The 22,710-nt window shown below is 40.9% G+C and overlaps 2 protein-coding genes across 15 annotated transcripts in view; both read left to right on the top strand.

Moving 5' to 3' along the window:
- Positions 1–7,767, top strand: part of trip12 (thyroid hormone receptor interactor 12) — a 46,580-nt gene extending 38,813 nt beyond the window's left edge. For 13 of the 14 annotated variants that reach the window (XM_039783913.1, XM_039783999.1, XM_039783991.1 and 10 more), the window contains 9 exons: positions 102–200; positions 879–993; positions 1,291–1,445; positions 2,557–2,721; positions 2,854–3,018; positions 3,125–3,238; positions 3,990–4,084; positions 4,234–4,337; positions 7,252–7,448. In XM_039783913.1, the coding sequence (XP_039639847.1) occupies positions 102–200; positions 879–993; positions 1,291–1,445; positions 2,557–2,721; positions 2,854–3,018; positions 3,125–3,238; positions 3,990–4,084; positions 4,234–4,337; positions 7,252–7,448 (1,209 nt within the window). Of the gene's footprint in view, positions 1–101; positions 201–878; positions 994–1,290; positions 1,446–2,556; positions 2,722–2,853; positions 3,019–3,124; positions 3,239–3,989; positions 4,085–4,233; positions 4,338–7,251 lie in introns of all 14 variants that reach the window. The other variant, XM_039783956.1, reaches the window with a different exon arrangement.
- Positions 7,768–10,503: 2,736 nt separating this feature from the next.
- The window catches only part of dner (delta/notch-like EGF repeat containing), a 51,965-nt gene continuing 39,758 nt past the window's right edge, over positions 10,504–22,710 (top strand). Inside the window, exon 1 of the mRNA XM_039790621.1 lies at positions 10,504–11,120. Coding sequence (XP_039646555.1) covers positions 10,782–11,120 — 339 coding nt within the window. The 5' untranslated portion in view covers positions 10,504–10,781. The remainder of the gene's footprint in view (positions 11,121–22,710) is intronic.

The following is a 22,710-nucleotide window of genomic DNA, read 5'->3' as shown; positions in this document are numbered from 1 at the left end:
TTGTTTAGGTTAACATTTTGGTACCGATTATTGTTAAGGACAACTCTGTTTTCTCATTTTCGGACCTGGCTTAAACCTCATTTCCTTTGACTTGTTTACAGAGGACGATAAACCGCGACGAGCTGCTAAAACAGGCCGAGTCTGTGATGCAGGACCTCGGCAGCTCCAGGGCAATGTTAGAGATTCAGTATGAGAACGAGGTACCGGTTTGTCTGTTATGTTAATAGGGCTGTCAATCGATTTAAATATTTAATCGCAGGATTGTCCATAGTTAACTTGCGATTAATTGCACATTTTTTTATGTTCTAAATGCACTTTAAAAGGGATATTTATCAAGTTTGAGCTGCTTTTTAATCAGAATCAGGTTTATTGCCAAAACAAGTTAAACTTAGAAGGAATTTGCCTTGGTGGTTGGTGCATACATAAACAAATGAACAAACATATTACACATGAATATGAATTAAATGATACATTCAACAACACAAAATAGCTGTTTAACATAATAAAAAGGAGGCTAATGATCACTGATTTAGTTAAAAATGTAAGAAATAAAGTCTGTTACTCAGAATGTCTCTCTTTAGATCAAGTGAGTTGCTCTTTAATTTGTGATTCAGGATCCGGTTTTACCTTCAAAGCCGTACAGGGTGTGGCCCTGCCTCTTCTGAGCATACGCCACATCCATGGCGGTCCCTGCCTTCCTCTTGGCATGCTTGGTGTTAGGTGATGGCATCGCGGATCAGAGGAGGAATTTGCACTAACTCGTTATCGCGTTGATTTTGACAGCCCTATTTAAAACTGAATAATGACTTGCACTTTGGTGCAGTAAAATGCATTCAAGGGTTTTGGAAATGAGATTCTAATTTTGAATCTCCTCCCAGGTTGGCACAGGTCTTGGCCCCACTCTGGAGTTCTACGCTCTGGTGTCTCAGGAGCTCCAGCGGGCTGATCTTGGCCTGTGGAGGGGCGAAGAGGTCACGTTGGCCAATCCTAAAGGTATAAACCCTCCGACACATGCATGATATGATGAAAAGCATGACACGTTGACTTTTACTTTTCACTTGGACAACGTAAGACTGCCACAGTGAAATTTACTAAAAGAATTCTTTGTCCCACACTGATCACATGTTTGGGATGGTATGTTCTTGGTCAGATGTTGGTAAGATGTCCTCACTGATGGGCCCATGGTTAGACAACTTTAAATATGATTGCACTGAATGTAAATATAAATGCATGTGGGAAGATATATGTACTAATTTAACTCTGACCATACTTGTGTCTCTGTCCCAACAGGTAGCCAAGAGGCAACTAAGTACATGTTCAGCTCCAGGGGACTGTTTGCTGTTCCCTTCGGCAGGACAACCAAACCAGCACACATAGCCAAAATCAAAATGAAGTTCCGTTTCTTAGGAAAGCTGATGGCGAAAGCCATCATGGACTTCAGATTGGTAATAACCTCCTTTTTTCTGTTCTATCTTTGTAATAGACTCATATTTTGAACTGAGCATCGGCGTTCAGGAATGCTCTTCTGTCAGTGGGAAATGCAACTTATTTAGACCTGCTGTACAAGCTTTCAGGCAAAATCAAGATGTCTGCTTGTTTGGCAGTCAGATACATTGTTAACATTTAAATTATTGGCCCTTGATTGGTCCTTGACATCCGATACATGTTGCAGCATTTAAAACACACCGTACCTTTTTTATGAGGGTGGTGTATCTCTACCTTATAAGACCATCCGATACCTATCTAGGTACATGGGGCTACGTAACTGTTCAGGTACAATACATTTTAATTCGGTTTGATTCAATGTTAAAAACGATTCTGTGCGATACGATTCAATCTGATAGTTGATATTTGTTTAATGTAAACACTTTCATTTCCCATTATAAATTTAAATAAGCCAATTCTATTAAAGAAGCATTGCCAACCTTCATATAAATAATTAAAAAAAGGACCAGGTAATAGTAAAGCTAGGACATGCTAATAGTATAACTTAAAATTCAACTGGCCACTTAAAACCAATTAACAAACTCATCAGCTCCATGTTAAATAATAATAATAATAATAATAATAATAAATTGAATTTATATAGCGCTTTTCATGGACTCAAAGTCGCTTGAATGAAACTGCCTCATTGCTGCTGTGATCTTAGAGACAATAACTCAAACATGTTACACAGCCATTGTGAGCACTCCAATAATGATCATCTAGAGTATTACGTGAGTACACATGTGAGCACAATAATACTGTTGTGAAAATTAGCATGCGGCTAGCAGACTTTTATGCCAGTGTAACTGAACATCTTAGAACGTATAAACTTAACACACCCAAAATCTATATATATTTATACCAGTCTATTCACATGTTTGTTTTAGAGGCCGGTCCATCGGCCGAATCTTTGTCCATTTATCGATGTAGTCGTATCTGTGATAATACAACCGAATACAGAGTTGTAGCAGTGAATCTTTACACCCCTACTTTTTATGTACATTTGGTGCCAAGTGTGATTTTTGTTTTAACTGACTTTCTGAGCCACTTTCCACCTGCTCCTCTTCCCAGCTGGACCTACCGCTGGGGCTGCCATTTTATAAGTGGATGCTACGGCATGAGATGTCTATAAGCTCCCATGACCTGGTGAACATTGACCCCGGTGTGGCAAAGTCCATCCAGCACTTGGAGGATGTTATCCGCCAGAAAAAGAGGCTGGAACAGGACAGATCACAGGTGAAGCACAGCACCAGAGGACTTCTGATTTAATGCAGTGTGTGGTCCTGGGGTTCCAGGTTTCATGAAAACATACTGTAATACAATGCATCTCCCCCTGTCTCTATTGTAACCTGTGCTTGTGTGCAACAGACGAGGGAGACCCTACAGCAGGCACTGGAGAGCCTGAACATGAACGGCTGCTCAGTGGAGGACCTGGGTTTGGACTTCACCCTTCCAGGATACCCCAACATTGAGCTGAAAAAGGGCGGCAAAGACTTTGCAGTCACGATCTACAACTTGGAGGAGTACCTCAGGGTATGTGATATTGTTTTTCTTGCAACGCTCACTCTGTTTTATACTTTTTGTCTGTGATAATGTTGTTCATCTTAATCTTTCCTGGGTTTTTATTCTCTCCCTCCAGTTGGTGGTGTACTGGACTCTAAATGAAGGAGTTTCCAGACAATTTGAGTCATTTAGGGAGGGGTTTGAGTCAGTCTTCCCCTTGCATCACCTGCAGTATTTCTATCCAGAGGAGGTAAGCACATTTTCTGTTTGTCATTCTTCTCAGTCCATCATGGCAATTGACCGTATGATGCACTTAATAAAAACTTTTACTACATTGACTACATTAAAGGTCCTTGCACACGGAGTCCGAAATTTCTGCTTGTTAAAAAAAAAAAAAAAAAAAAATATGACTCAAGTTGTGTCATCACGTTTACACACTGCCTCCAAAACTTTCATCCATCAGAAAAAAATCGGATCAGGTACAATTTTCTGCCTTTTTATTTCGCGCAAGCATTTTGTGGTGTTTTGACACTTCAGAGCCACCGTAAAAGCGGATGTGAAAATCAAGAATGGCAGCTAAGAATGGCAGCTGACAAGTTGATTTGCTTGGTCTTTGTTGGTCTTCTTTTTGTGGCTCCAGTATCGCTAGCAAAGCATCAAACTAAGCCACTGACATCCTGAAGTAAACTTTAAATCGATTGGGATAATCCCGCAGCTCCTTGATAAGGAGGTGAAACTCTCGTTCTCTCTGCGCAATCTCAGGATTGGATGTACTAAATATTTTTCTTTTTTTAAGAAGAGAGAGGACCTCAAAATCATCCTCACTGCTTGAAGACTCCATTTTGTATAGTTTTTCGCAATGGATTAATTACTATGCATCAGACTCTGTGTGCAAGGTGTCTGTGTGTGGCGAATTCTTTGGATGGCACATAAGAAAAAAACTCATACGAAAATCTAAATGTATAATTATTTTTTTTTTTGTCCCTTCTCTCCTGCTCTAGCTGGACCAGTTGCTGTGTGGTAGTAAATCAGAGACATGGGACGTAAAGACGCTGATGGAGTGCTGTCGACCGGACCACGGCTACACACATGACAGGTGAGGGCAAACTTTATTTTATTTATCCTAGCGTACCGATAAATATGGGTCGGGCCTACTTTCCTGACTCCCTACAGAACACTGACCGGTATAAGTAAACTTTTGTCTCAAGATATGTTTGATGTGTATTTCCTCCCATGTTTTTGCAGCCGCGCAGTACGGTTCCTGTTTGAGGTGTTGAGCAGCTTTGATGCCGAGCAGCAGAGACTTTTTCTGCAGTTTGTCACAGGAAGCCCCAGACTGCCTGTTGGTGGTGAGTCACCTCTCATACACATACACAAACGCATCAACACAGGTGAGATTGCTAATAGTGCGTTCCAGAAGTCGGAAGCCTTAGCTGGGAATGACGTCACACCTGTGTTGACCACATTCCATTAAAACAAGTCAGATTTTACTGTGGGGTTAGCTCTATCCAGGTTAGCCATTGTTAGCGATACCAGTTGATAACGGCGCATTAGGCCATTTTTTTTGTGTGCATACTAACAGCGTAGCAACATGTCCACAGATAAAGGTTGGACAGGACTGTGTTTAAGACTGGTTTAATGATACACAAATAAGACAGAAATGCTAATAAACTGTATATTACATACCTGCAAACTTGTCACTTTTTGGCGAAATTCCCCGTTTTGAAACATGTCATCCATGTGAATTGTGTAGATCTGTGGAGTTTTTATTTTAGGGGGCGGGGGGTGCCAGCCAGCATTTCCCAGACCGGAGTGAGAGGAAAGGTTTAATGTCGTAGACTTCGCGATAAAATATCTTTGATGTGACGTCTCGAGTATTGGCCAGTCAGCTTCAGGATGTCTACGCAGTCTCCATCGTATTCTCATTCCCTCCAAATATCGTATTCTCATTCCCTCCAAATATTTAATCTTTCACTCCAAGTTGAACTTTGAACAGATTTTCTACTATGGCAATGAACACTACTTTTGAGGTCAGTCTTGTTTCCTGGCATTACAATGTAATATGCTGTTTAACTAACGTAACGTTAGGTAACTAGTCGGTAAAGTAACGTTAACCTTCCAAATAAAGTTGTCTCGTAATATGATAAAATCCGCGCAGCAGTTGCTGGTTGTATTTCGCCGGTACAGAGCTCCGGGACATCGGTTACCAGTGGTAGCAGTTGTTAGCCATCAATAGGTGACTGCGAGACAGGTACAGGCCCCGCCAGATTACGGTCCTTACAGGAGCCATGGTAACATTAGTTGAGTTGTGCCAGAAAAAGGTTAGAAAAAAAGATTGTGGTTTGGATTTAAACACTCCTGAGGAACGAACGAGCGTTTCCTGGGTGAATGTACTTTCGCTGCAAAGTGAACTCCGCTCTCTGGTTTGAGAGGTCTTTTATGTTGACACCACGTTGTGCTATTTCATTTTGAGATTATTTTACATTAAAAATTGGAGTGCATAAATAAGTGTTTTGGCATGGGTGGTCGAGTGGCACTATATCCATGGTATTGAAAGAGGGATTTAATTCTTGCATGTTTTGTTGTGCATTCACAAATCGCACACTGTAACGTTACAGTTCACACTCAGAATAATGTGGCTGGGTTAATACTAGCGTCCACAGCATCAGAATTATGTGCAATGTTGATGTTTCAATGTTTTATAAATTACAAGAATTTGATGACGATGCTAAAAACGGTTAAACAGCCTCTAATATGATAATTAACTGCAAGTCTTCACCAACTTTCTTGCCTGCTTTGTCAAATCGGAACACCTGAACACTGTTCACAAAGCTCTGGCCACTCTTCTTCAAAAAGTTTGAATCTGGCTTAATCCAATGTTCTGATCTGGAAATGTATGCAAATTAGCACATATTTAGCAAGATAAGGCAGCAGATGGATGGATGGATGCTATCATTTTCTTGGTTGAGCTGGCTAGCCAAACTTTGTTCTGTCTCCCAAGCAGGTGTAATCATTTTCATATTTAACATCATTTCAGAAAACTTGTTGTACAAAATATATTTGTCTTAATGTCAGTAATCAACTAGGCAAGTTTTCTGGTGATACCACTTAATGTATGTCCTTATTCACCTTAGGTGTCTCCCCTTCCCTCCTCGTTATTGTTATTACATTTTAAATGAATCATTTAAATTTGACCATGTAGCCAATAATCAAGCCGTTTCTTAATCTGGATTATTTTTTTTTTTTATTCATTGTTATTTAAGATAAATTAATATTTCAGTGGCACTTTTGGAAGAAGTGTACGCATCTGTTGTTTTGCACAGTTTATAACAAACAATGAAAAAAATTCAGTCATGTTTGCAGCTCATTCTGTTAAAAACAAAAATCCTGATTTAAAATCGTAAAGAAAAAAAAAAGTAACTTCAGAGCATAAACACTGAATAACACGTTTTTGCCTGAAGTAAATATTGTCCTACTCCTTAATTGTCTTCGCAGAGTACACCAGAGTGGTACATTTTAAAGCTGATATTTCAAAAATATCTTGTCACCCCTCTAGAGGGTTCGGGTGTTTGTCACCTTTTCCACCTCTAAACAGTTTGCGGGTATGATATTACTACTGCTTTCACTACTGTTGATGCACGGAGCAGCCGTGTTGGATTTCGGGGGCGGCTTGCTCGGGGTACTGTGAGGCGCTCCGACTTTGAACTCAGAAATTCAGACTTCTGAGTAGGGGTGTGAATCTTCACTGATCTCCCGATTCGATTAAGATTATCATGTCAGCAATTCGATTCAATATCTCGATGCATCACAATGCGTCAAATTTTTCTATGAAAGCCATGTAGGATATTGAATTCAAAAACAAAACCTTCTGCAGTGCTCTAATACTAAATAAATTGGATACGTAAAACTACAGCACTGAGCACATGGCACTTCCTGAATGTGCAAAACATACCAGAATATGTAAACAGAAAGGTTGTTAGGCCTATATTAAATTGTAAACAGAAATAATCGATTATGAGCCTGACGATTATCGATGCAGCATCGTCCATATCCACAATTCGATGCATCGATTATTTGATTAATTTCAACACCTCTACGAGTACGAGTACAAATGAACACACCATACATGAGAGATCCCTGACTTAAAGTAGTCTAGCAAAAGCCCAAATATATATTTGCTGAGCTTTGTATGAATGTATAACCTGTGAAGCCATGTCTCTACTGTATCTGTACCTGACACCCTGTCCTGCTTCTGTGTCTCAGGTTTTCGGAGCCTGAATCCCCCTCTGACGATTGTGAGGAAGACTTTCGAGTCAACAGAGAACCCGGATGACTTCCTCCCCTCAGTTATGACCTGTGTCAACTACCTGAAGCTGCCTGACTACTCCAGCATAGAGATAATGCGAGAGAAACTGTTGATTGCGGCCCGCGAGGGCCAGCAGTCTTTCCACCTTTCCTGATCTCTCCACATCTCACATTCAAATGCCTTCTACAGCGACTGATGAAATCATGACTTCCTTCTTAGTTTTTTTGTAACCACATACATTAAGGCTACATGTACAGCCTTCTTGTTAGAGAAAGCAGCTTGCAGAAAAATTAAGACTCTAAATATATATTTGCTGCCCCAGTCTCTCAAAAAAAAAAAAATATTAAAAACAAAAATGGAAAAGTGTTCCATGACTCACAGAACTTAAAATATAAAAAAAGAGAGAGTAAAACTTATATCAGTAGTTGAGTAATGTTAAAAAAAAAAAGAAAAAAAAAAGATGAAAACATCTGGGTGACATTTTAAATTGCATTGCTATGTGATATTTAAAAAGGGATGTCTCCTCTCCAGAATGGTGGACAACGTTACCGGGTGACTGGGAGGACGGGGTGGGAGGGTCAGGGGTGGGGGGGTTCCATCGAGCAAGCTAGGTTTACTTTAGCTCCAAAGATCATTTGTACAGACAAATTTGCAGACTTTGCTCATTCTACACATTTGATAGAATAGCTCTTTGTTCTCACGTCTCTTCCCCTCAGTTCGTCTGATCACATTTTGTTCTGTATTATATTGGCCCCAGTTTGTGTGTTGCATTTTGGTTCGCTTTCCCTGTGTGTCTTTGCTTCAAGTTGTGGGAAAATGAGAATTGCAGTTGGTTGAATGCGGGTAGTGATGAGCGCATATTATTTTTTTTTTTTTTTTCTTTTTTTTTTCTTCCTCCCCTCTACCCAAGTTGAGATTGTGTTCTGGCCTCCTTTATTCTAGAGAGCTCCAGCTCAAATAAAGAGTTGTAACCAATGTGTTGATCAGGTAAATTTTGTTTTTGCTCTTATTTTGATAGTGTCTTTCTGTTGAGCCCTACCTGATGTGTAGGGTTATCTTGGTAGACCAAGCTCTGAGCAACCCTCAACACATATTGTAGCTGGGCACAAAATTTGGCTGGTCTCATTTTATCGTTTCATGGCCAGATAGCATTTCAAGTTCATTTATGGAATAAAGTTTATATGCAGTTTCACACCCCGTTTGAGGTGGGAATGTCTGCTTTACTTTTTATTTTTATTTTTTATTTTCTATATCGTCTTTATTTCTTGCTGTAGTTGATTATTATTATTATTATTTTTATTTTATTTTTCTTTGCACTGCTGGCTTGGAACAAACCGTGGTGTGCACCTGCAGTCTGTGGCCAGGGGATGGCGCCACTGTATGTTCTCCTGGCCCAATCGTTCATGTGCTGGTTTCTAAGATCTGCAATAATTTACTGCATCAGGTTCATGTTTTTACCTGAACATAAATAAAGTAACTGTTTGACTCATCTTGGTCATTTATTTATCCATCCTTCCATCGCTTTTGCCATGTCGCTCTTTGAATCCTTCACAGCTGGCAGATCCTTTTTAGATACTGACCAGTTTTCTATTTGTCCTCTTAAAGCTGGTTATTAAGCAGTTAATTCAGGACAAATCTTGATACACTCTGGTCCTCCGTGGTCGTCGACTGTGGACAGGTTTAAGGGAGTTGCCATGGAGACAGTGGCAAAGGTGACTTATTTGACTCACCTGGAATGTTGCTTTTTATGTCTCCGCGGGGGTTAAACAACACTCCGGCCTCTAAGCTGGATCTTGACCCACCCCTGTGTTCCCAAACTAAACAAGAGAAGGCTTAGCCTTGGACTTAACATAATTCCAATAGGTGTGTGTGGATGTTGAATTAATGTTAATATACTGTTCCTCAACTTTTGTGAAAACTTGTGACTGGTCATGGACTAAAAGTTCTGCTTCATATTGAAGTAGAAAGAGGGTAGTTTTCACTAGTGCTGTTTATTTTTGTCAGTGTTCACTTTTTTTTTTTGTCTCCTGTCTTTATACACTTCCAATATAAGATGAGGGACTGAATCCACAGTCCTTGTTTTGTGCATTCCGTTTATTCCAGAGTTTATCGGAAGCTTATATGTGGCTTCACAAAAAACAAGTGTGTATCTTCTTGTTTCATGAAAGACTTTTGGGAACCTATCCTTTAAATAAAGATTAAAAAATGCTGGATCTTATAACTCAACTATATAGCATCTTTCGTTCCTTGTAAATGCCCTTCTCTTTCAAACTCCACACCAAGTTAGGGTTTCTGTTCTAAATTTGTAATCCACAGGTGTCTCAAACTAGTAATATTGGCTAGTAAATTTAACATGTAAAATCGGTGGACTGACCCTTTTTAAAGTTCATTTTCCTTGAAAAAACTGTTTAATTGGTTAATCAGTCAAAAATATAAACTGTGACCACCCACTGCAGAATTCCTCACAAAGAAGCATTGCATCAGATTACAGGCTCGAGGGAAGAAATCCACCCTAAAACAGAATTCATAATGACCGAACCAATGTGCCCCGTAAAAAGTCAGCTGGTTCCTGCTGTTGTGATATAGGAGGCTTGACTGGTCGTGAAAATACTTCAGGTATTTCAGCTGTCATGTAAAGATGTTTACTCACCACCTTGGTTGTCACGTGATAGTACCTTGGTGAATGAAAGTTTGGGATCTCTAACCTTTGGGACGGCACCATTCATATACAATCTGCTTTTAGGCAGTTTTTTTGAATGACATTTTTTTTTTTTTTGAACCACCTCCAGTGCCTACATCATTATTCTGCTATTTTTGGACTTGGAGTGCATCATCTCCCTTGTGGTAATACTGCCGGTTATCGCTGGGAAGCAGCTAATCTTATGGTAAAGCCGATGAGGATTTTCCCCTAAAACACCAGCACCTCTTCTCCTCCTCCTCCCTCCTCTGTCTTCCCCAACTACAGCCTCCTCCCTCCCACCTTGAAAGCCTGGCTCCAAGGAGAGGTTATGGATGGTGAGACTCTAAATGAGGAGGGTGCAGAGCTCCCTCCTCTACGCTGCACAGTGTGAGAAGCCAGAATTGTGTGTGTGTGTGTGTGTGTGTGTGTGTGTGTGTGGGGATAGTGTCGTCAGCTATCATCGTCACTGTGACTCAGAGACAGAAAAGAGCCAAGAGCCCTCCCCTTCTCCTCCCGCATCCCCACCTCTCCACCTCTCCCTCAGCCTCCACACAATCAGCCAGTCTGCTCTCAGTCATTTAGCCTGCGCACAGCTGAAGCTCCACATCCTAAAACAGCCTCCTCCTCCTCTCTCTCTCTCTCTCTCTCTCTCACTCACTCACTCACACTCACACACACACACACACACACACACAGTCGCTCACACACCTCTCAGCTGCTGCATGAACCGCAGCTGCCTGAGCTCTGAGGAAAGAGGAGAAAGATACCCACAACAACAAAAAGAAGAAAAGAAACCAGCATAAGAAGATGAGGATAAGTGTTTGCATTGCGCCGGCAGGCTCCTGCCGCCGTCCCACACAGATGGTACAGAGCTTCACACCCCCCTTGCTTATGCTCCTCCTGCTCCTGAGCAGCAGCAGCAGCAGCAGCATCGGGGCCATCCCCTCTGCCTTCCAGCTGGCCCCGGACACCCCAGCCCCGGCCGAGCCCACCCCGACCCAGGCCACACCTCGCCCGGACCCCTGCGAGGGACGACCCTGCCTCAACGGGGGGTTCTGCCTGGCCCTTCCATCCGCTGGCAGGCCAGAGGACACCTGGGAGTACACCTGTACGTGCAGCGAGGGCTTCACAGGACGCAACTGTGAGGTACGGACACACTTAGTTTTTAAGTTCATCTACCTGTATGAACACAGGATTAATACTGAGCAGTCTGATCTTTTTCTTTAGTTTTAGCTTGAAAGGACAGATAGGCTATTAGTGAGCATGGAGTATAGGACTAGGACTAAGCAGATTGTTCCATGTGTTAGTTATTTTATGAAGCAGAGAATAAAGCGCTGCATGAATTTGCTCATTATTTCTGATTTGATAGGAATTTGAGTTTCTTTTTGTTTTATATTGAGCAGCTCAGAGTCGGGTCCGTTATCATTCATTATTTATTATCATCATCTCGAGGGGTTCACCTTGGATGGTGTGTGTGTGTGTGTTAAACCTGAATCCTATCTGTGTTTTGATTTACATTCAAGCCATACAGTAGACGACAGCATGTGTGAGTGCGTTTTTGCTCTCTGCTGTTCTCGGATGTTTTATTATTTTTTTTAAATAATGGGAGCATGTGCTGTCACTGAGAAACGGAGAGGAGTGCTGCGTTGCTGTGGCAACAGGAGGGAAGAGCAGCTGCAGTGAGATGCGAGTGAAAACTGTAGCTATGTGTTTGAAAGAGAGAGAGTATGTAACCATGTACTGTGTGAGTTGTTGAATATTTTGGACACACCGCTTTACCCCCAAGGTGTCCCCAAGTTTTGTTTTTACATCTGCGTAAACTAAAGAAGTGCGAGTGAAGTATGGGTGAATCCGTTAACATCTGGGATCAGGCCAAAGGACCAGTCTCCACAATGCATTCATTAATTGGAACATCTGGATGGCCATGAATAACACAAGTGCTTTTTTGTCGCAGGCGTCACAACATCTCATATTCTTAAAGTTATTTGTGTTCATCTGGCTAAAGCTAGTCCCTTAGCAATTCTAGTGGTCTCTTGGAATTGCATTCTGCATGATAACATCATTGAAATATCAGTTCATCATTAGCCGAATGCAAAAATACAAAATAGATTTGAGCACCAAAAGGTCCACTTAATAGCTTTTTTTTAAGATTTCATCTGCCGTTTAATGGAAGTTTACATTATGTAAATTTCACCGCAGATCCCCACCCTCCAATGCATCCTGCTCCTCCAGGTGTGTCTGCACTCAGCCCAGTATCATGTCAGATCAGGAGACCCCAAATATCCAGCAGAGTCCCTGGAGAAAAACAAAATGCGTGAATATGGCTGATAGGAAAATATTAGACTCATAGGATTGTTTCCGTTGCATTACATTACTGAATCTGGTTTATAGCACTTGGTACTCCGTTAGAAGATCATTTCCATTGCTGAGAAATGATTTGAAAAGGGACAACAAGGACGATGTGTCTCCTTTTACACGTCCCTGGAGTTGACCTTCACACCTTTTGTTCTTCCTACTGCATTGTTTTTACACTTCCATCTATCCAAGGACATCTAAAGTTCTGAAGCAGCCAGTTCTGCACCGTGTTAATTCAGCACCTTATTGATCTGCACATAAACCTGCTCTTCTGCTGGATTACATGAAATCCATTTGAGTTTCACAATAAATGGACTGTGCCTGAGCCTCGTTTGCATTAGGCTCAATAGGCAGCCAGGCCTCTGAGTCATGCTGGGGGGGGGAAGAGAGCATCCGCCAGCAGCAGAGAGGATAGATGAGTCTGCTGCAGCATCACAGAGGGAAACGGCAAGGTGACTGGGTGAACTTTAGCTTAGTCACCAACAGGTGGCAGCCACATCCCCCCCTTGTGTTTGCATGTGGATATGCATAGTGTGTTCGCTTACCTTGTTAGTCAGTATGACAGTGGAAGGTATGTACAGGTGAGCGTTCTGGTGGTGTGAAAGGCATTGAATTGTAGCCATTTAGTGGAGCATTCAGCCAGGGACCCGATCACTGTCTCCTTGGCTGTCCTGGTTTCGTGTCTCAGAATAGAAAGCAGCAGCAGTTTGTTACCTCTGCAGCCTGCTTTACTTTACCGCGCTCTGCTCCACACAAACCACAGAGGAGGATACCGTCACACAGACTGAGCTGAAGCTGGACAATACCTGCACACTATTATCATATCTTTCATGCTAAGAGAAATAAATAAAAAAAGCATCTCTCCTTGAGCACCATGCCCACTGTTCTCTTCTGCTGTGAAATCCTGAGACGATTACATCCACTCCAGCTTTATCCCTCTTATGCGACAAATCTCAGGTCCGGCATGGGTCCCAAGCTGGGCCCGAGGGGAATCATTGATTTTCGCCTCACTCGCCCTCATGCTGCTTGGTTCTTCTCCATGGAAACTGGAGCAGCAGTCAATTGAGATTTGGTAAATGACCTGATTGGCTGAGCACAGTGCTGGTTTGCATCCCCTGTCCTCTGCATGCGTCACAACACTGATGGTCCAGTGAGAAAGGAGATCGAAGATCGAAAAAAGAGATAGCAGGGAAGGAAGGGGGAGAAATTAGTTGAAAAGAAGGGATTAAATAGAAAGAAATAGGTTGGGGAAAAATGGAAGAGGACAGTTTGGGAAAGAAAACTATGGATCTCTTCTTAAAGAGAGTACATTCCTGGTTTTGGAGCTTAGTGAAGAAATGCGGTTAAATGAGTGTCATGTACACTACTCACCATCCTCCCTCCCTCCCTCCCTCTCTCATCTTTTATCTCAAACCTGGGTTGCCATACACAAAACCGGATTAGGAAACAAGCAGAATCTGTATAACTAAACTTGAAGGGTTAGGTTTAGGATTAAACTCGGTCATGCCTGTTGATTTCAGGATATTTCGCAAACATTCTTCAAATTGCTAACCCCCCCCTCTGGCTGGGTTTTTATACTTCAGAAATCAAAGCAGCCTAATGCAAACCACAGCAGCAGGCACCATGGGAAAACAAACCCACTCAACTTTTTAAACTCGCTGAGTTTTAATATCAGCCTGCACCTTTTCTGGATGGCAGCCTGTAAGTTGTCCTGTTGGAATTCACTACCAATGGCCTTTCTCTGAGTTATTAGCTTCTCAGCCTCTGGCTCTTTCATTATTGAAAGGCCTGTTGTGCGCCCTGATGGATTTGGTAACTTGCTCTACAACACAATTGGGTTGTGGCAGCGCAAAACAGCCATCTGTCATGAAGGAATCATGTCCAGGGACTTCTTGCCGAGTAGTTTAGCCATTCAGCTATATGAAAGAAGTGGATCATAACAGAATTTGCAGACCGCCCCGGCGTTATGAACACAGGATTTTTTTTTTTTTTACTGTTTTTTGGAGAGGGGATGTGGGTACTGAAGACTGAAGGTGGTAAAATAAGTGATATCTCTATACGGAAGCTGTTTCTGCAGCCGAAAGTTCTGCCTCAATTTAATAGCTCGCACAGAGCATGTCAGAGCTGTGATGGACTGGGGGCTTTCTGATCCTTGTGGTAATACTTTTTAGATCTCGGCTTATCACCTTTCCTTCTCTCAGCATGAACAGGTGCTTTCTCACTGAAAATCTCCTCAGTTCTGCTGTTATAATAAGCCTTGTTTTTAGTCTTCATTCTTCTTACTGTGATGTTTGCCCTTTTCTACCACCAGTTACTCTGTGTAAGAACATATTAAAGAAGTAATTTGATTTTTAGAGTTAGTTTGAGAGTTGAGGAAAAGATTTATACCACTTTAGTGTTTGTACGGTAAATGTGAAGGAAAAGTCAGCAGCTGCTTAGCTTAGCATAAAAACTGGAAACCGCTAGCCTGGCTCAGCCCAAAGGTAACTAACGCTGCCTACCAAAACCTTTAAAGATATAATTAACACATTATATCTCATTAAACCGACAAGTTTTGCAGGGGGTTATATGTGTCATTATTTTTTGGCCAGAAGCAGTGACACCGCTTTCAGCCAAGAAATATTCCCAGTTAGGATGTGCTAGCTTCCAGTATTTATGCTAAGCTAAGATAACTATATCTCCTGGCTCAAGCTTCATATTTAACAAACAGATGTGAGCACTTTTTATTTAAATTATTTTTAAATCTGTATGAAAAAACTGAAGTGTAAAAGCGACAAGTTGTGGTTTTACTTGATTGTATTTTAAAGTGCCCATATTATGAAAAAATCACTTTTTCTGGGATTTGGGGTGTTCTTTTGTGTCTCTGGTGCTTCCACACACATACAAACTTTGAAAAAAATCCATCCATGCTGTTTTGAGTGAGATACAGTTTCTGAATGTATCCTGCCTTCAGTCTCCTAGTGAGCTGTTCAAAATCGGCTCGGACTGTGACGTCACAGTCCGAAATGAGCTGGCTAACCACAACCGTTAGCTCGTTAGCATGCTAACCGTTAGCATTAGCATGCTAACGCTAATGCTAACGCTAGCATGCTACGTCGTTCTCAATAGCAAAGCACTGCTACAACACACACAAGTTCACCATAATCTACAAAAGAACTACTTACATGTGCGCCCTCATTTAGAAGTCTCCCAGCTAATACTGCCTTGTAACTGACCAAAGTTGGAGAAACAGGCTTTCTTTTACTGTCTCTAGAGTTAGCTAGCTGACATGCTCTACATCTGAACTACTGAGCATGTGCGAGTGCAATCAAAGATAGTACAGAAGAAGAAGATGAAAAGAGGTCTCACTCTGTAGCTAAAACAGAAACCAGGTGAAAAGAGGATCTGCAGCAGTGAAAGAGAGCTGTGCAGTACAACAAAAATATGGTGTTTTTTGAAAATTAAACCATGTAAACCTATTCTGGTACAACCTTAAAATACAGTTATGAACCTGAAAATGAGCATAATATGGGCGCTTTAAAGGCCCATCTAGGGACGGGCATTGCAAATTAGCGTAGGCTATAAATGCTGTGGTGTGTGGCATTGGTCTATGCTACATACTTGTCCCTATACAAATAAAAATAAAATGAAATGAAAATGAGCTATTCCTTTAAGCTTGTTGCCTTATTTGTCATACATATATGTGCCATCATCTTCAGGATTAATGTCTATGTAAGAAGATGGGTGATGTATGTTGACATACAATGCCCAAGACGCAGCAACAGACAAAAAGATGTTAATTAGATGTTAAGATGGGAAAATTGCTATTTATATCCGAGATCCTTTCACTTGCAATTCAGCCAGTTTAAAAAGTGTCAAGTAGAAGGTGACATTCATCTGGTAAATACAGCTTCTTTTCCAGTTAGGCTAGAGGTGATAACTGCCAACACAGATTTTTGCATTAAACAGATACAGTACAGCCTGAGCTGCATCCAATTAAGCAGAGCTCAAAGCTCATCACCAGCCTTTCGTCTCTTTGATATCCCTGGCTTGTTAGTGAGTGGGAAAAGCTACAAGGAATATGGTTTTATATAAATAAATAATTATATATATATAATAAAATATGTGTGTTTGTTAATGGACTTTCATATCCTAGAGGGAGTTCTTCCTCTATTTACTGAAGCACTTCTGTTGAACTCAATAGTGTCGTTTGTTCTGAAGATCATTCACATGGCTTGGGCTGGTGTTCCTCAAACTATGCTGTCGCCACAGTGTTTTTTAGCTAGTTATGTAGGGTTGCAACAAATTATTAGTTTCATTATTGATTAATATTATTAAAGCTATAGTGCGTAGTTTCTGTCTCCTCCATGAGGAATTCTAAGTAATGACAACAACTCTGTCGGTGCATCAACATCATACAAGCCTTCTGTGATCGCGTTTCACTCCAACCCCTCCTCAACACAGTTGCTACGTTGTCAAGGAGGACACGGAAGATTAAAAAAAAAATATGATAGACTCTTCAGAAGAGGTAATTATCTTTACTTGAGTTTCGGCGCGGGAAAGTCGCCTGACGATCTCAAATCTCAAAGAATATTGGTGTTGAAATGACAACTGTACAATCTAATTAAATACATAAGGCTCCTTCGCCAGTGATGAATTTCTGAACTTCTAATTGGATATTACACTGTTAGATACTTTTGACCAGGTTCTGTTAGATGCCTGGATAGCAGAAGGTCATTTTACTGTGGGAACTGTGGAGAACGGATTTTTTTTTGTCTTGTATTGTGCCTAACTTCAGTGGATTATAACATAACATTTTAGACCAAACTTTTCTATGGATGTCCGTTTTTGAGAAATGATAAAAGCCAAAATGTGGCTGGCAACAGACTAAGTGAGGCTTGTTTTTAGCCTCTTTAGTCCTCTTCTCTTCTGCTTCACTCTTCTAGGCCTATGTCTGAATAAAGAGGCATTACAATGTTTATTTTTTTCTGATGACTACTGCAATATTAATGTTTCTCTAAATTCACTTAAAACACCTCACTAATGAAGTCACTGTGTTAAGGATATTGAAAACCATATAAAGCTACACTAGAGGCTGCAATGTCCGTTACATCCCACTATATGAATATGTTAGACAGAATATTTTTGACAGGCAAAACATGTAGAGTTTGTTTGAGTATGGAGCCACAGGGATTATTAAAAGCAACGTAGTTCAGCATGATAGGAAATGTGTCTTGCAAAGTTGATATTTTTGCCTGAGGTTGGCGCGAGAAAAAGCTCATCAAGTGTCTAAAGAGTCCATCCTCCTAATAACTTTTTATGGCAAAGATAAAAAAAGAGATTCTGATTTAAGTAAGGAAGTAAATTGCTGCAGTTTTCACGGTCAACTTGGAAAATAGATGGTGAACAGCCGCAAACTGTTGCATCATTTGCAAAGGGAAACATCCTCACGTAATCAGTTACAGATAGTTTGACGAAAGCAGGGTTGTCACTTTGGTAACAGGCTGCTTATAACCCTGCCGGCACCTTTGATACAGCAGCTACCCATCAGCAGAAAAAAGAGACTCCTTTGAGCTATTATCACTGAGCTATCACTATTCATGTGGATGTCCTTAGATGTTACGAGGCGGACACTGCTGCCTTTGAGCAGGAGGGCTCTTGGCCAATCACTTTGGTCATTTCCATATCACACATCACCTGGCCTTTTGATCTGTTGGGAAGCATGTGAGGAGGTGGTGGTATGATGTGTTAGTGAGGCCTAATACATATAGATGATACAGGAGATGACATGAGCGGCTCAACACCTACAAGTGCCTATGCTCTGCATATTGATCGCTACAGTCACCTACGGGTCCATTATTATATCCATTATCCATTATTATGACAGCTGAAAGTCATTTACTAGGTTGGCTTGCTCAGTAGAATTTGCAATTTGGATTCTATATTGAATTAAATATTTACATTTTTAGTCACGCTAGCAGAGAGATTATTTTAACAATCTAAGCACACGGCGATAAGCGCCTGGCGCAGGTGCGTTTAGGGTGTGTACGAATCCACTTTTGCTAGTTTAACGGCGGAAAACAGGGTCCGTGCCCCAGGCGCATGGTTCAAATAGGCGTAGGTGTGTTTTGGGCGTAACATGCTATAAACCAATCAGTGTCATCTCCCATTCCCTTTAAAAGCCAGGCACATTTGAACCTTGGCGCATTGCTGTTATGATGGCGGATTTGCTAAGCAGGAAGGAGAGATTTTCCGGAGAAGAAACTGATCTGCTCAGGTCACTTTACGACCACCTAAATCCCTCAAAATGAAAATGTCAGTGTATTATCTAACCATAAGACAGTTGAAGGCATTAGAGAAATAGTATTCACAAGACAATTGATTACAGAACAGCACATAATTCATTTTGAAGGCAACATGTAAACCTGCTCTGCTAGCAGCAATTTTACAATAATAAAATCTGTCTGATGACAGCAGTGGCGATTTTAGACCCTTTTCAGGGGGGCTCAAGCCAAAATTTTTATTTCAGCCCCTCTAACAATTATAATAAAAACAAATTAATTATTAAACTTTTTTTTTTTAGTGCTTGTTAGAGTTTGCAAACTTGTCTGTTAGTGACAGTGGGCAAACAATTACAGGTTCAAAGAAACAGGTTTAATATCCTGTGTCGCTGTCGCCAATGCTACACACCTGTAACCCAGTCAAGGAAATTTTTATTTTTTATTTCTTTAGTGTTTACACCTCATTACCGTTTCATTAAGGGACTTTTGTATTTTTTTCGTATGTTCAATATTTTGCATTTATCCTCTGTTATAATAATAAATACATATTCGTGTCACATTCTCATTAGGGGTTGAGCCCCCCTAAAGGTCTTATCCTAGAATCGCCCCTGGACAACAGACATGTTTAATCTCTGCTTCTTTTTTTCTTGTGTCCTTAAATACAGTCTTACTAGTTGTTGCATTTTTCAAGCCCTTATGACTGCTCACATATCTGCAGCCCATATTTAGTTTTTTTTATTACTGCTCATCATGAATAGGGCTCTTATCTCTGTGTCATTGACTCTTTAATTTTTCTTGAGTCTGGCACATAGACTGTATATGGAGAGGTCTGGCGGTGAAACTTCTCCCTCTTTGTCCTGGATAGAATAAAGTCATTACATTTCTCCCATTGGTTTAGTTTAAGTGTTTTTTTTATTGCTTTTCGTCTGCGCCCGTTGCTATTTATATCTTTAATGGACCAGCGAGTTGTGTCACCATTTGCAGTATAATGTAAAAAAGGGCTGAGCAGCTCTTACTCAGCAGCAGTTCACCCCAATAATAACACTCTGCCCTGACACCATCATTGTACTGTCGCTTGTAATGATTGCTCTTGTTGTTGTTGTTGCTGTCAACATAAAGTGTGTGTGTGTGTGTGTGTGTGTATTTTAGAGGTTACACTTTGCTGATTCGAATCACTTCGTTCTGTTCAGTTCAAAGATTCATAGTCACTGACTATGTAGTTTGTTCACTTTTTTTCCTGAGCTCGGCAGAATGACAATCAACTTCACTTCAGTATGTAGCCTACGTCAGTAAGTGAACGCATCACCGTCCATACAGCTCAAGTTCAGTGCTGATTCTGACTGACTTCAGTTAAATTGTACGTTCAGTCTGTTTCCTGCTAAGCTCTTAACCTATACAAGCAAGGCACTGTGTGTATATGCTTCTAAATGCTCTGTCTCCTCTGTGTGTGAACACTTTTCTTTATTTTCTGCGGGAATGTTAGGTACAGTATGTGTGTTTATATAGTACAAATACACATATACCAAGACTGGCATTGGCATTTTTTTGGCGCGCTATTACATTTTTCTTAATCGCTACCAATTTATCTTCTTATTCACCCGTTTAAATAGGTCTAATGTGTGCCTGTGACTCAGTTTGATAAATGGGAATTAAGAATGGCTTACATTTTCATCTGCCTACGCAGCTAGCTGCCTGGCTACATCTACAAACCATGTTTTTTGTTTATTTAAATCCCTATTGTTGTCGTTGTAGCAATGGCAACAGCGACTTTTTCTCAAATTCATACTAATAAAACAAAAATGTGGTAATTAGGGGCGACCTCTAGCTCACCCAGTAAGAGCGTGCACCCCATGTAGGCCGAGTCCTTTGCAGCGACCAGGGTTCAAGTCTGACCTGTGGCCCTTTGCTGCGTGTCATCCCCCATCTCTCTCCCACCTTTCCCGTCTATCCACTGTCACTCTAAAATAAAGGGGAAAAAAGCCCCCAAATAATAATCCAAAAAAAAGTACATAAATTATGTCCATATTCCCTCATGTCGCAGCCTCCAAGTGTTTCTAGCTCAGTTTCAACTGATTCCTCCAGAATTGCAGAAACCCAAACCCAGGACACTCTGTAACAATACCATACACTGTATTATGTCTCTAATAACTGGTGGAGGTCTGAACTCTACTGAGTGAACTTTTCTAGTTTGAAAATAATTTGCATTCCATTCATATGTGGTTGGCAGGAAGTTGGCCAGTTCAGCCAAAGCATGACTATAGTGCACATGCTTTACGGTCCCAAAATATGTAGAAACTTGAGAAAACCATGCTGCCACAATTTATTTTGAATGGGGCACAATTTTGAACACATATGCCTTATCAGAATCACAAATAGGCCTAAATAAACTCTGAAAAAGAAAAGGTGGGTGGATGGACCCTGAGGTGTTCTGTTTCCCCTTTTGAAACGTGTTTGCCCTGCGTGGTTTGGACTAGGGCCTAGGTTAGGTCATGATCAGGCATTGCAGAGATCGCTGGTGAGGGTTAGAGGAAACACAAATCCATCGGGAAACAGACACAGATCCGTACAAGTGTGTTTTAGTGTGTAGAAGAATGGCTGGCAGCAGAGTTAATGTGTGTATCATCCTCTGCTCTGTTGCCCTTCTTCCTTCCAAAAGACAGTGACTCAGTAACAGATGCAGAACTCACTTAGACATGCACGCACACACACACACACACACACACACACACACACACACACACACACACACACACACACACACACACACACACACACACACACACACACACACACACACACACACACACACACACGTCAGTTAAGTTGATCTGACAATATGTTATTTAATGAAGCCAATTGGGAGACAAGCCAACATGCTGCAGTGTATGTACTGGTGTGTGTCGTGAACATCTTCTCTTAGCTGCAGACAATGAAATGCCAGCTTAATCAAAAAACAAAAATCCCTTCAAGACCAGCAGAGCATCTCCAACGGAGTGAGAGGAGCAAGGCACAGTCACCAGCCCCCGGCGTTAGACACAGAGATTAGCTCGTATTAACATCTGGGCCTGTCTGCCAGTTGATAGGAGAGACGCTGTGGAAAATGCGGCTGTCTTTTGGGGATTGTGCGGGAAATGTATTCATCAAAAAATTAAATATTCAGCCTGAATTGATGAAGAAGTGCACCCAAAATTGAGTTTTTGTTAATTGTAGTGGGAGGAGGGCGCTAACACAAACAATCAAACTTAACTTCTTCGCATAGTTTACTTCTAAAACATACTGCAAGTTGCTTTTTAAATTAAATTGAGTTTCAGTAACATCAATATGTTCTACACAAATCTAAAACTCAACTTCATATCTGTTAAAACTGTGCAGTACATCTAAGTTGTCTCCATATTCCCCATGTTGTAAAATGAGGTTATGGTTTATCTGAACCCAAGCGGTCTTCAGTTTCTATACAAATATGTGTTTATAAAAGCAGTAAGTGTTTTTGATGGTATTTTAAATCTTATATTTAGTGCGAGGGAAACTGTTGAGCAGTGACAAGGGTTAAACATGATTTTGTGCTGTGGGAGAGAGTCGAGCGCTCTGCCTGGAGGAATCAATCCTGTCTAGAGCTTGGTCTCCTGCTGATTCATCCGCCTCCAACAGCTCACCTCTGATCACATCAATCCTCAGTGATCAGCAGTCAATCGCTGTGTCTGAGAGTGGGTTTTACACATTTAAGAGATTGCCCTCTCTTGGCTTTTTAAAAATGTTCACAACATTTCATTAAAGTAGTGAAACTTTTCAAAAATCAGCTGTAATTCAACAGTTCTTGCTGTGTGTGTTTTTTTTTTTGACAAATTTGAATCATAACAACTCAACAGATCTAACCAGCATTTTAACAACACCATGTCTTTGTCTTAGAGTAAAATAAGCATAATAATAATCCCATAACAAAACCAACAATAAATTGATTTTAATATTTTTTGTGTGCAGCTATAGTCTAAGTATCTATAGCTTATTCCTCTGCCATAGAGCTCAATTGTTAAAAGAACTTTAAAACAACGTTACCTAAAAGAACCACATTGTTGCACTATGTGACATGATATTTCATGGCAATAAAAGTGTCACTCATTTTA

The sequence above is a fragment of the Perca fluviatilis genome, chromosome 2 (assembly GCF_010015445.1).
Source record: "Perca fluviatilis chromosome 2, GENO_Pfluv_1.0, whole genome shotgun sequence".
NCBI classification, from domain to species: domain Eukaryota; kingdom Metazoa; phylum Chordata; class Actinopteri; order Perciformes; family Percidae; genus Perca; species Perca fluviatilis.
This window is presented reverse-complemented; position numbering and strand designations above follow the sequence as displayed.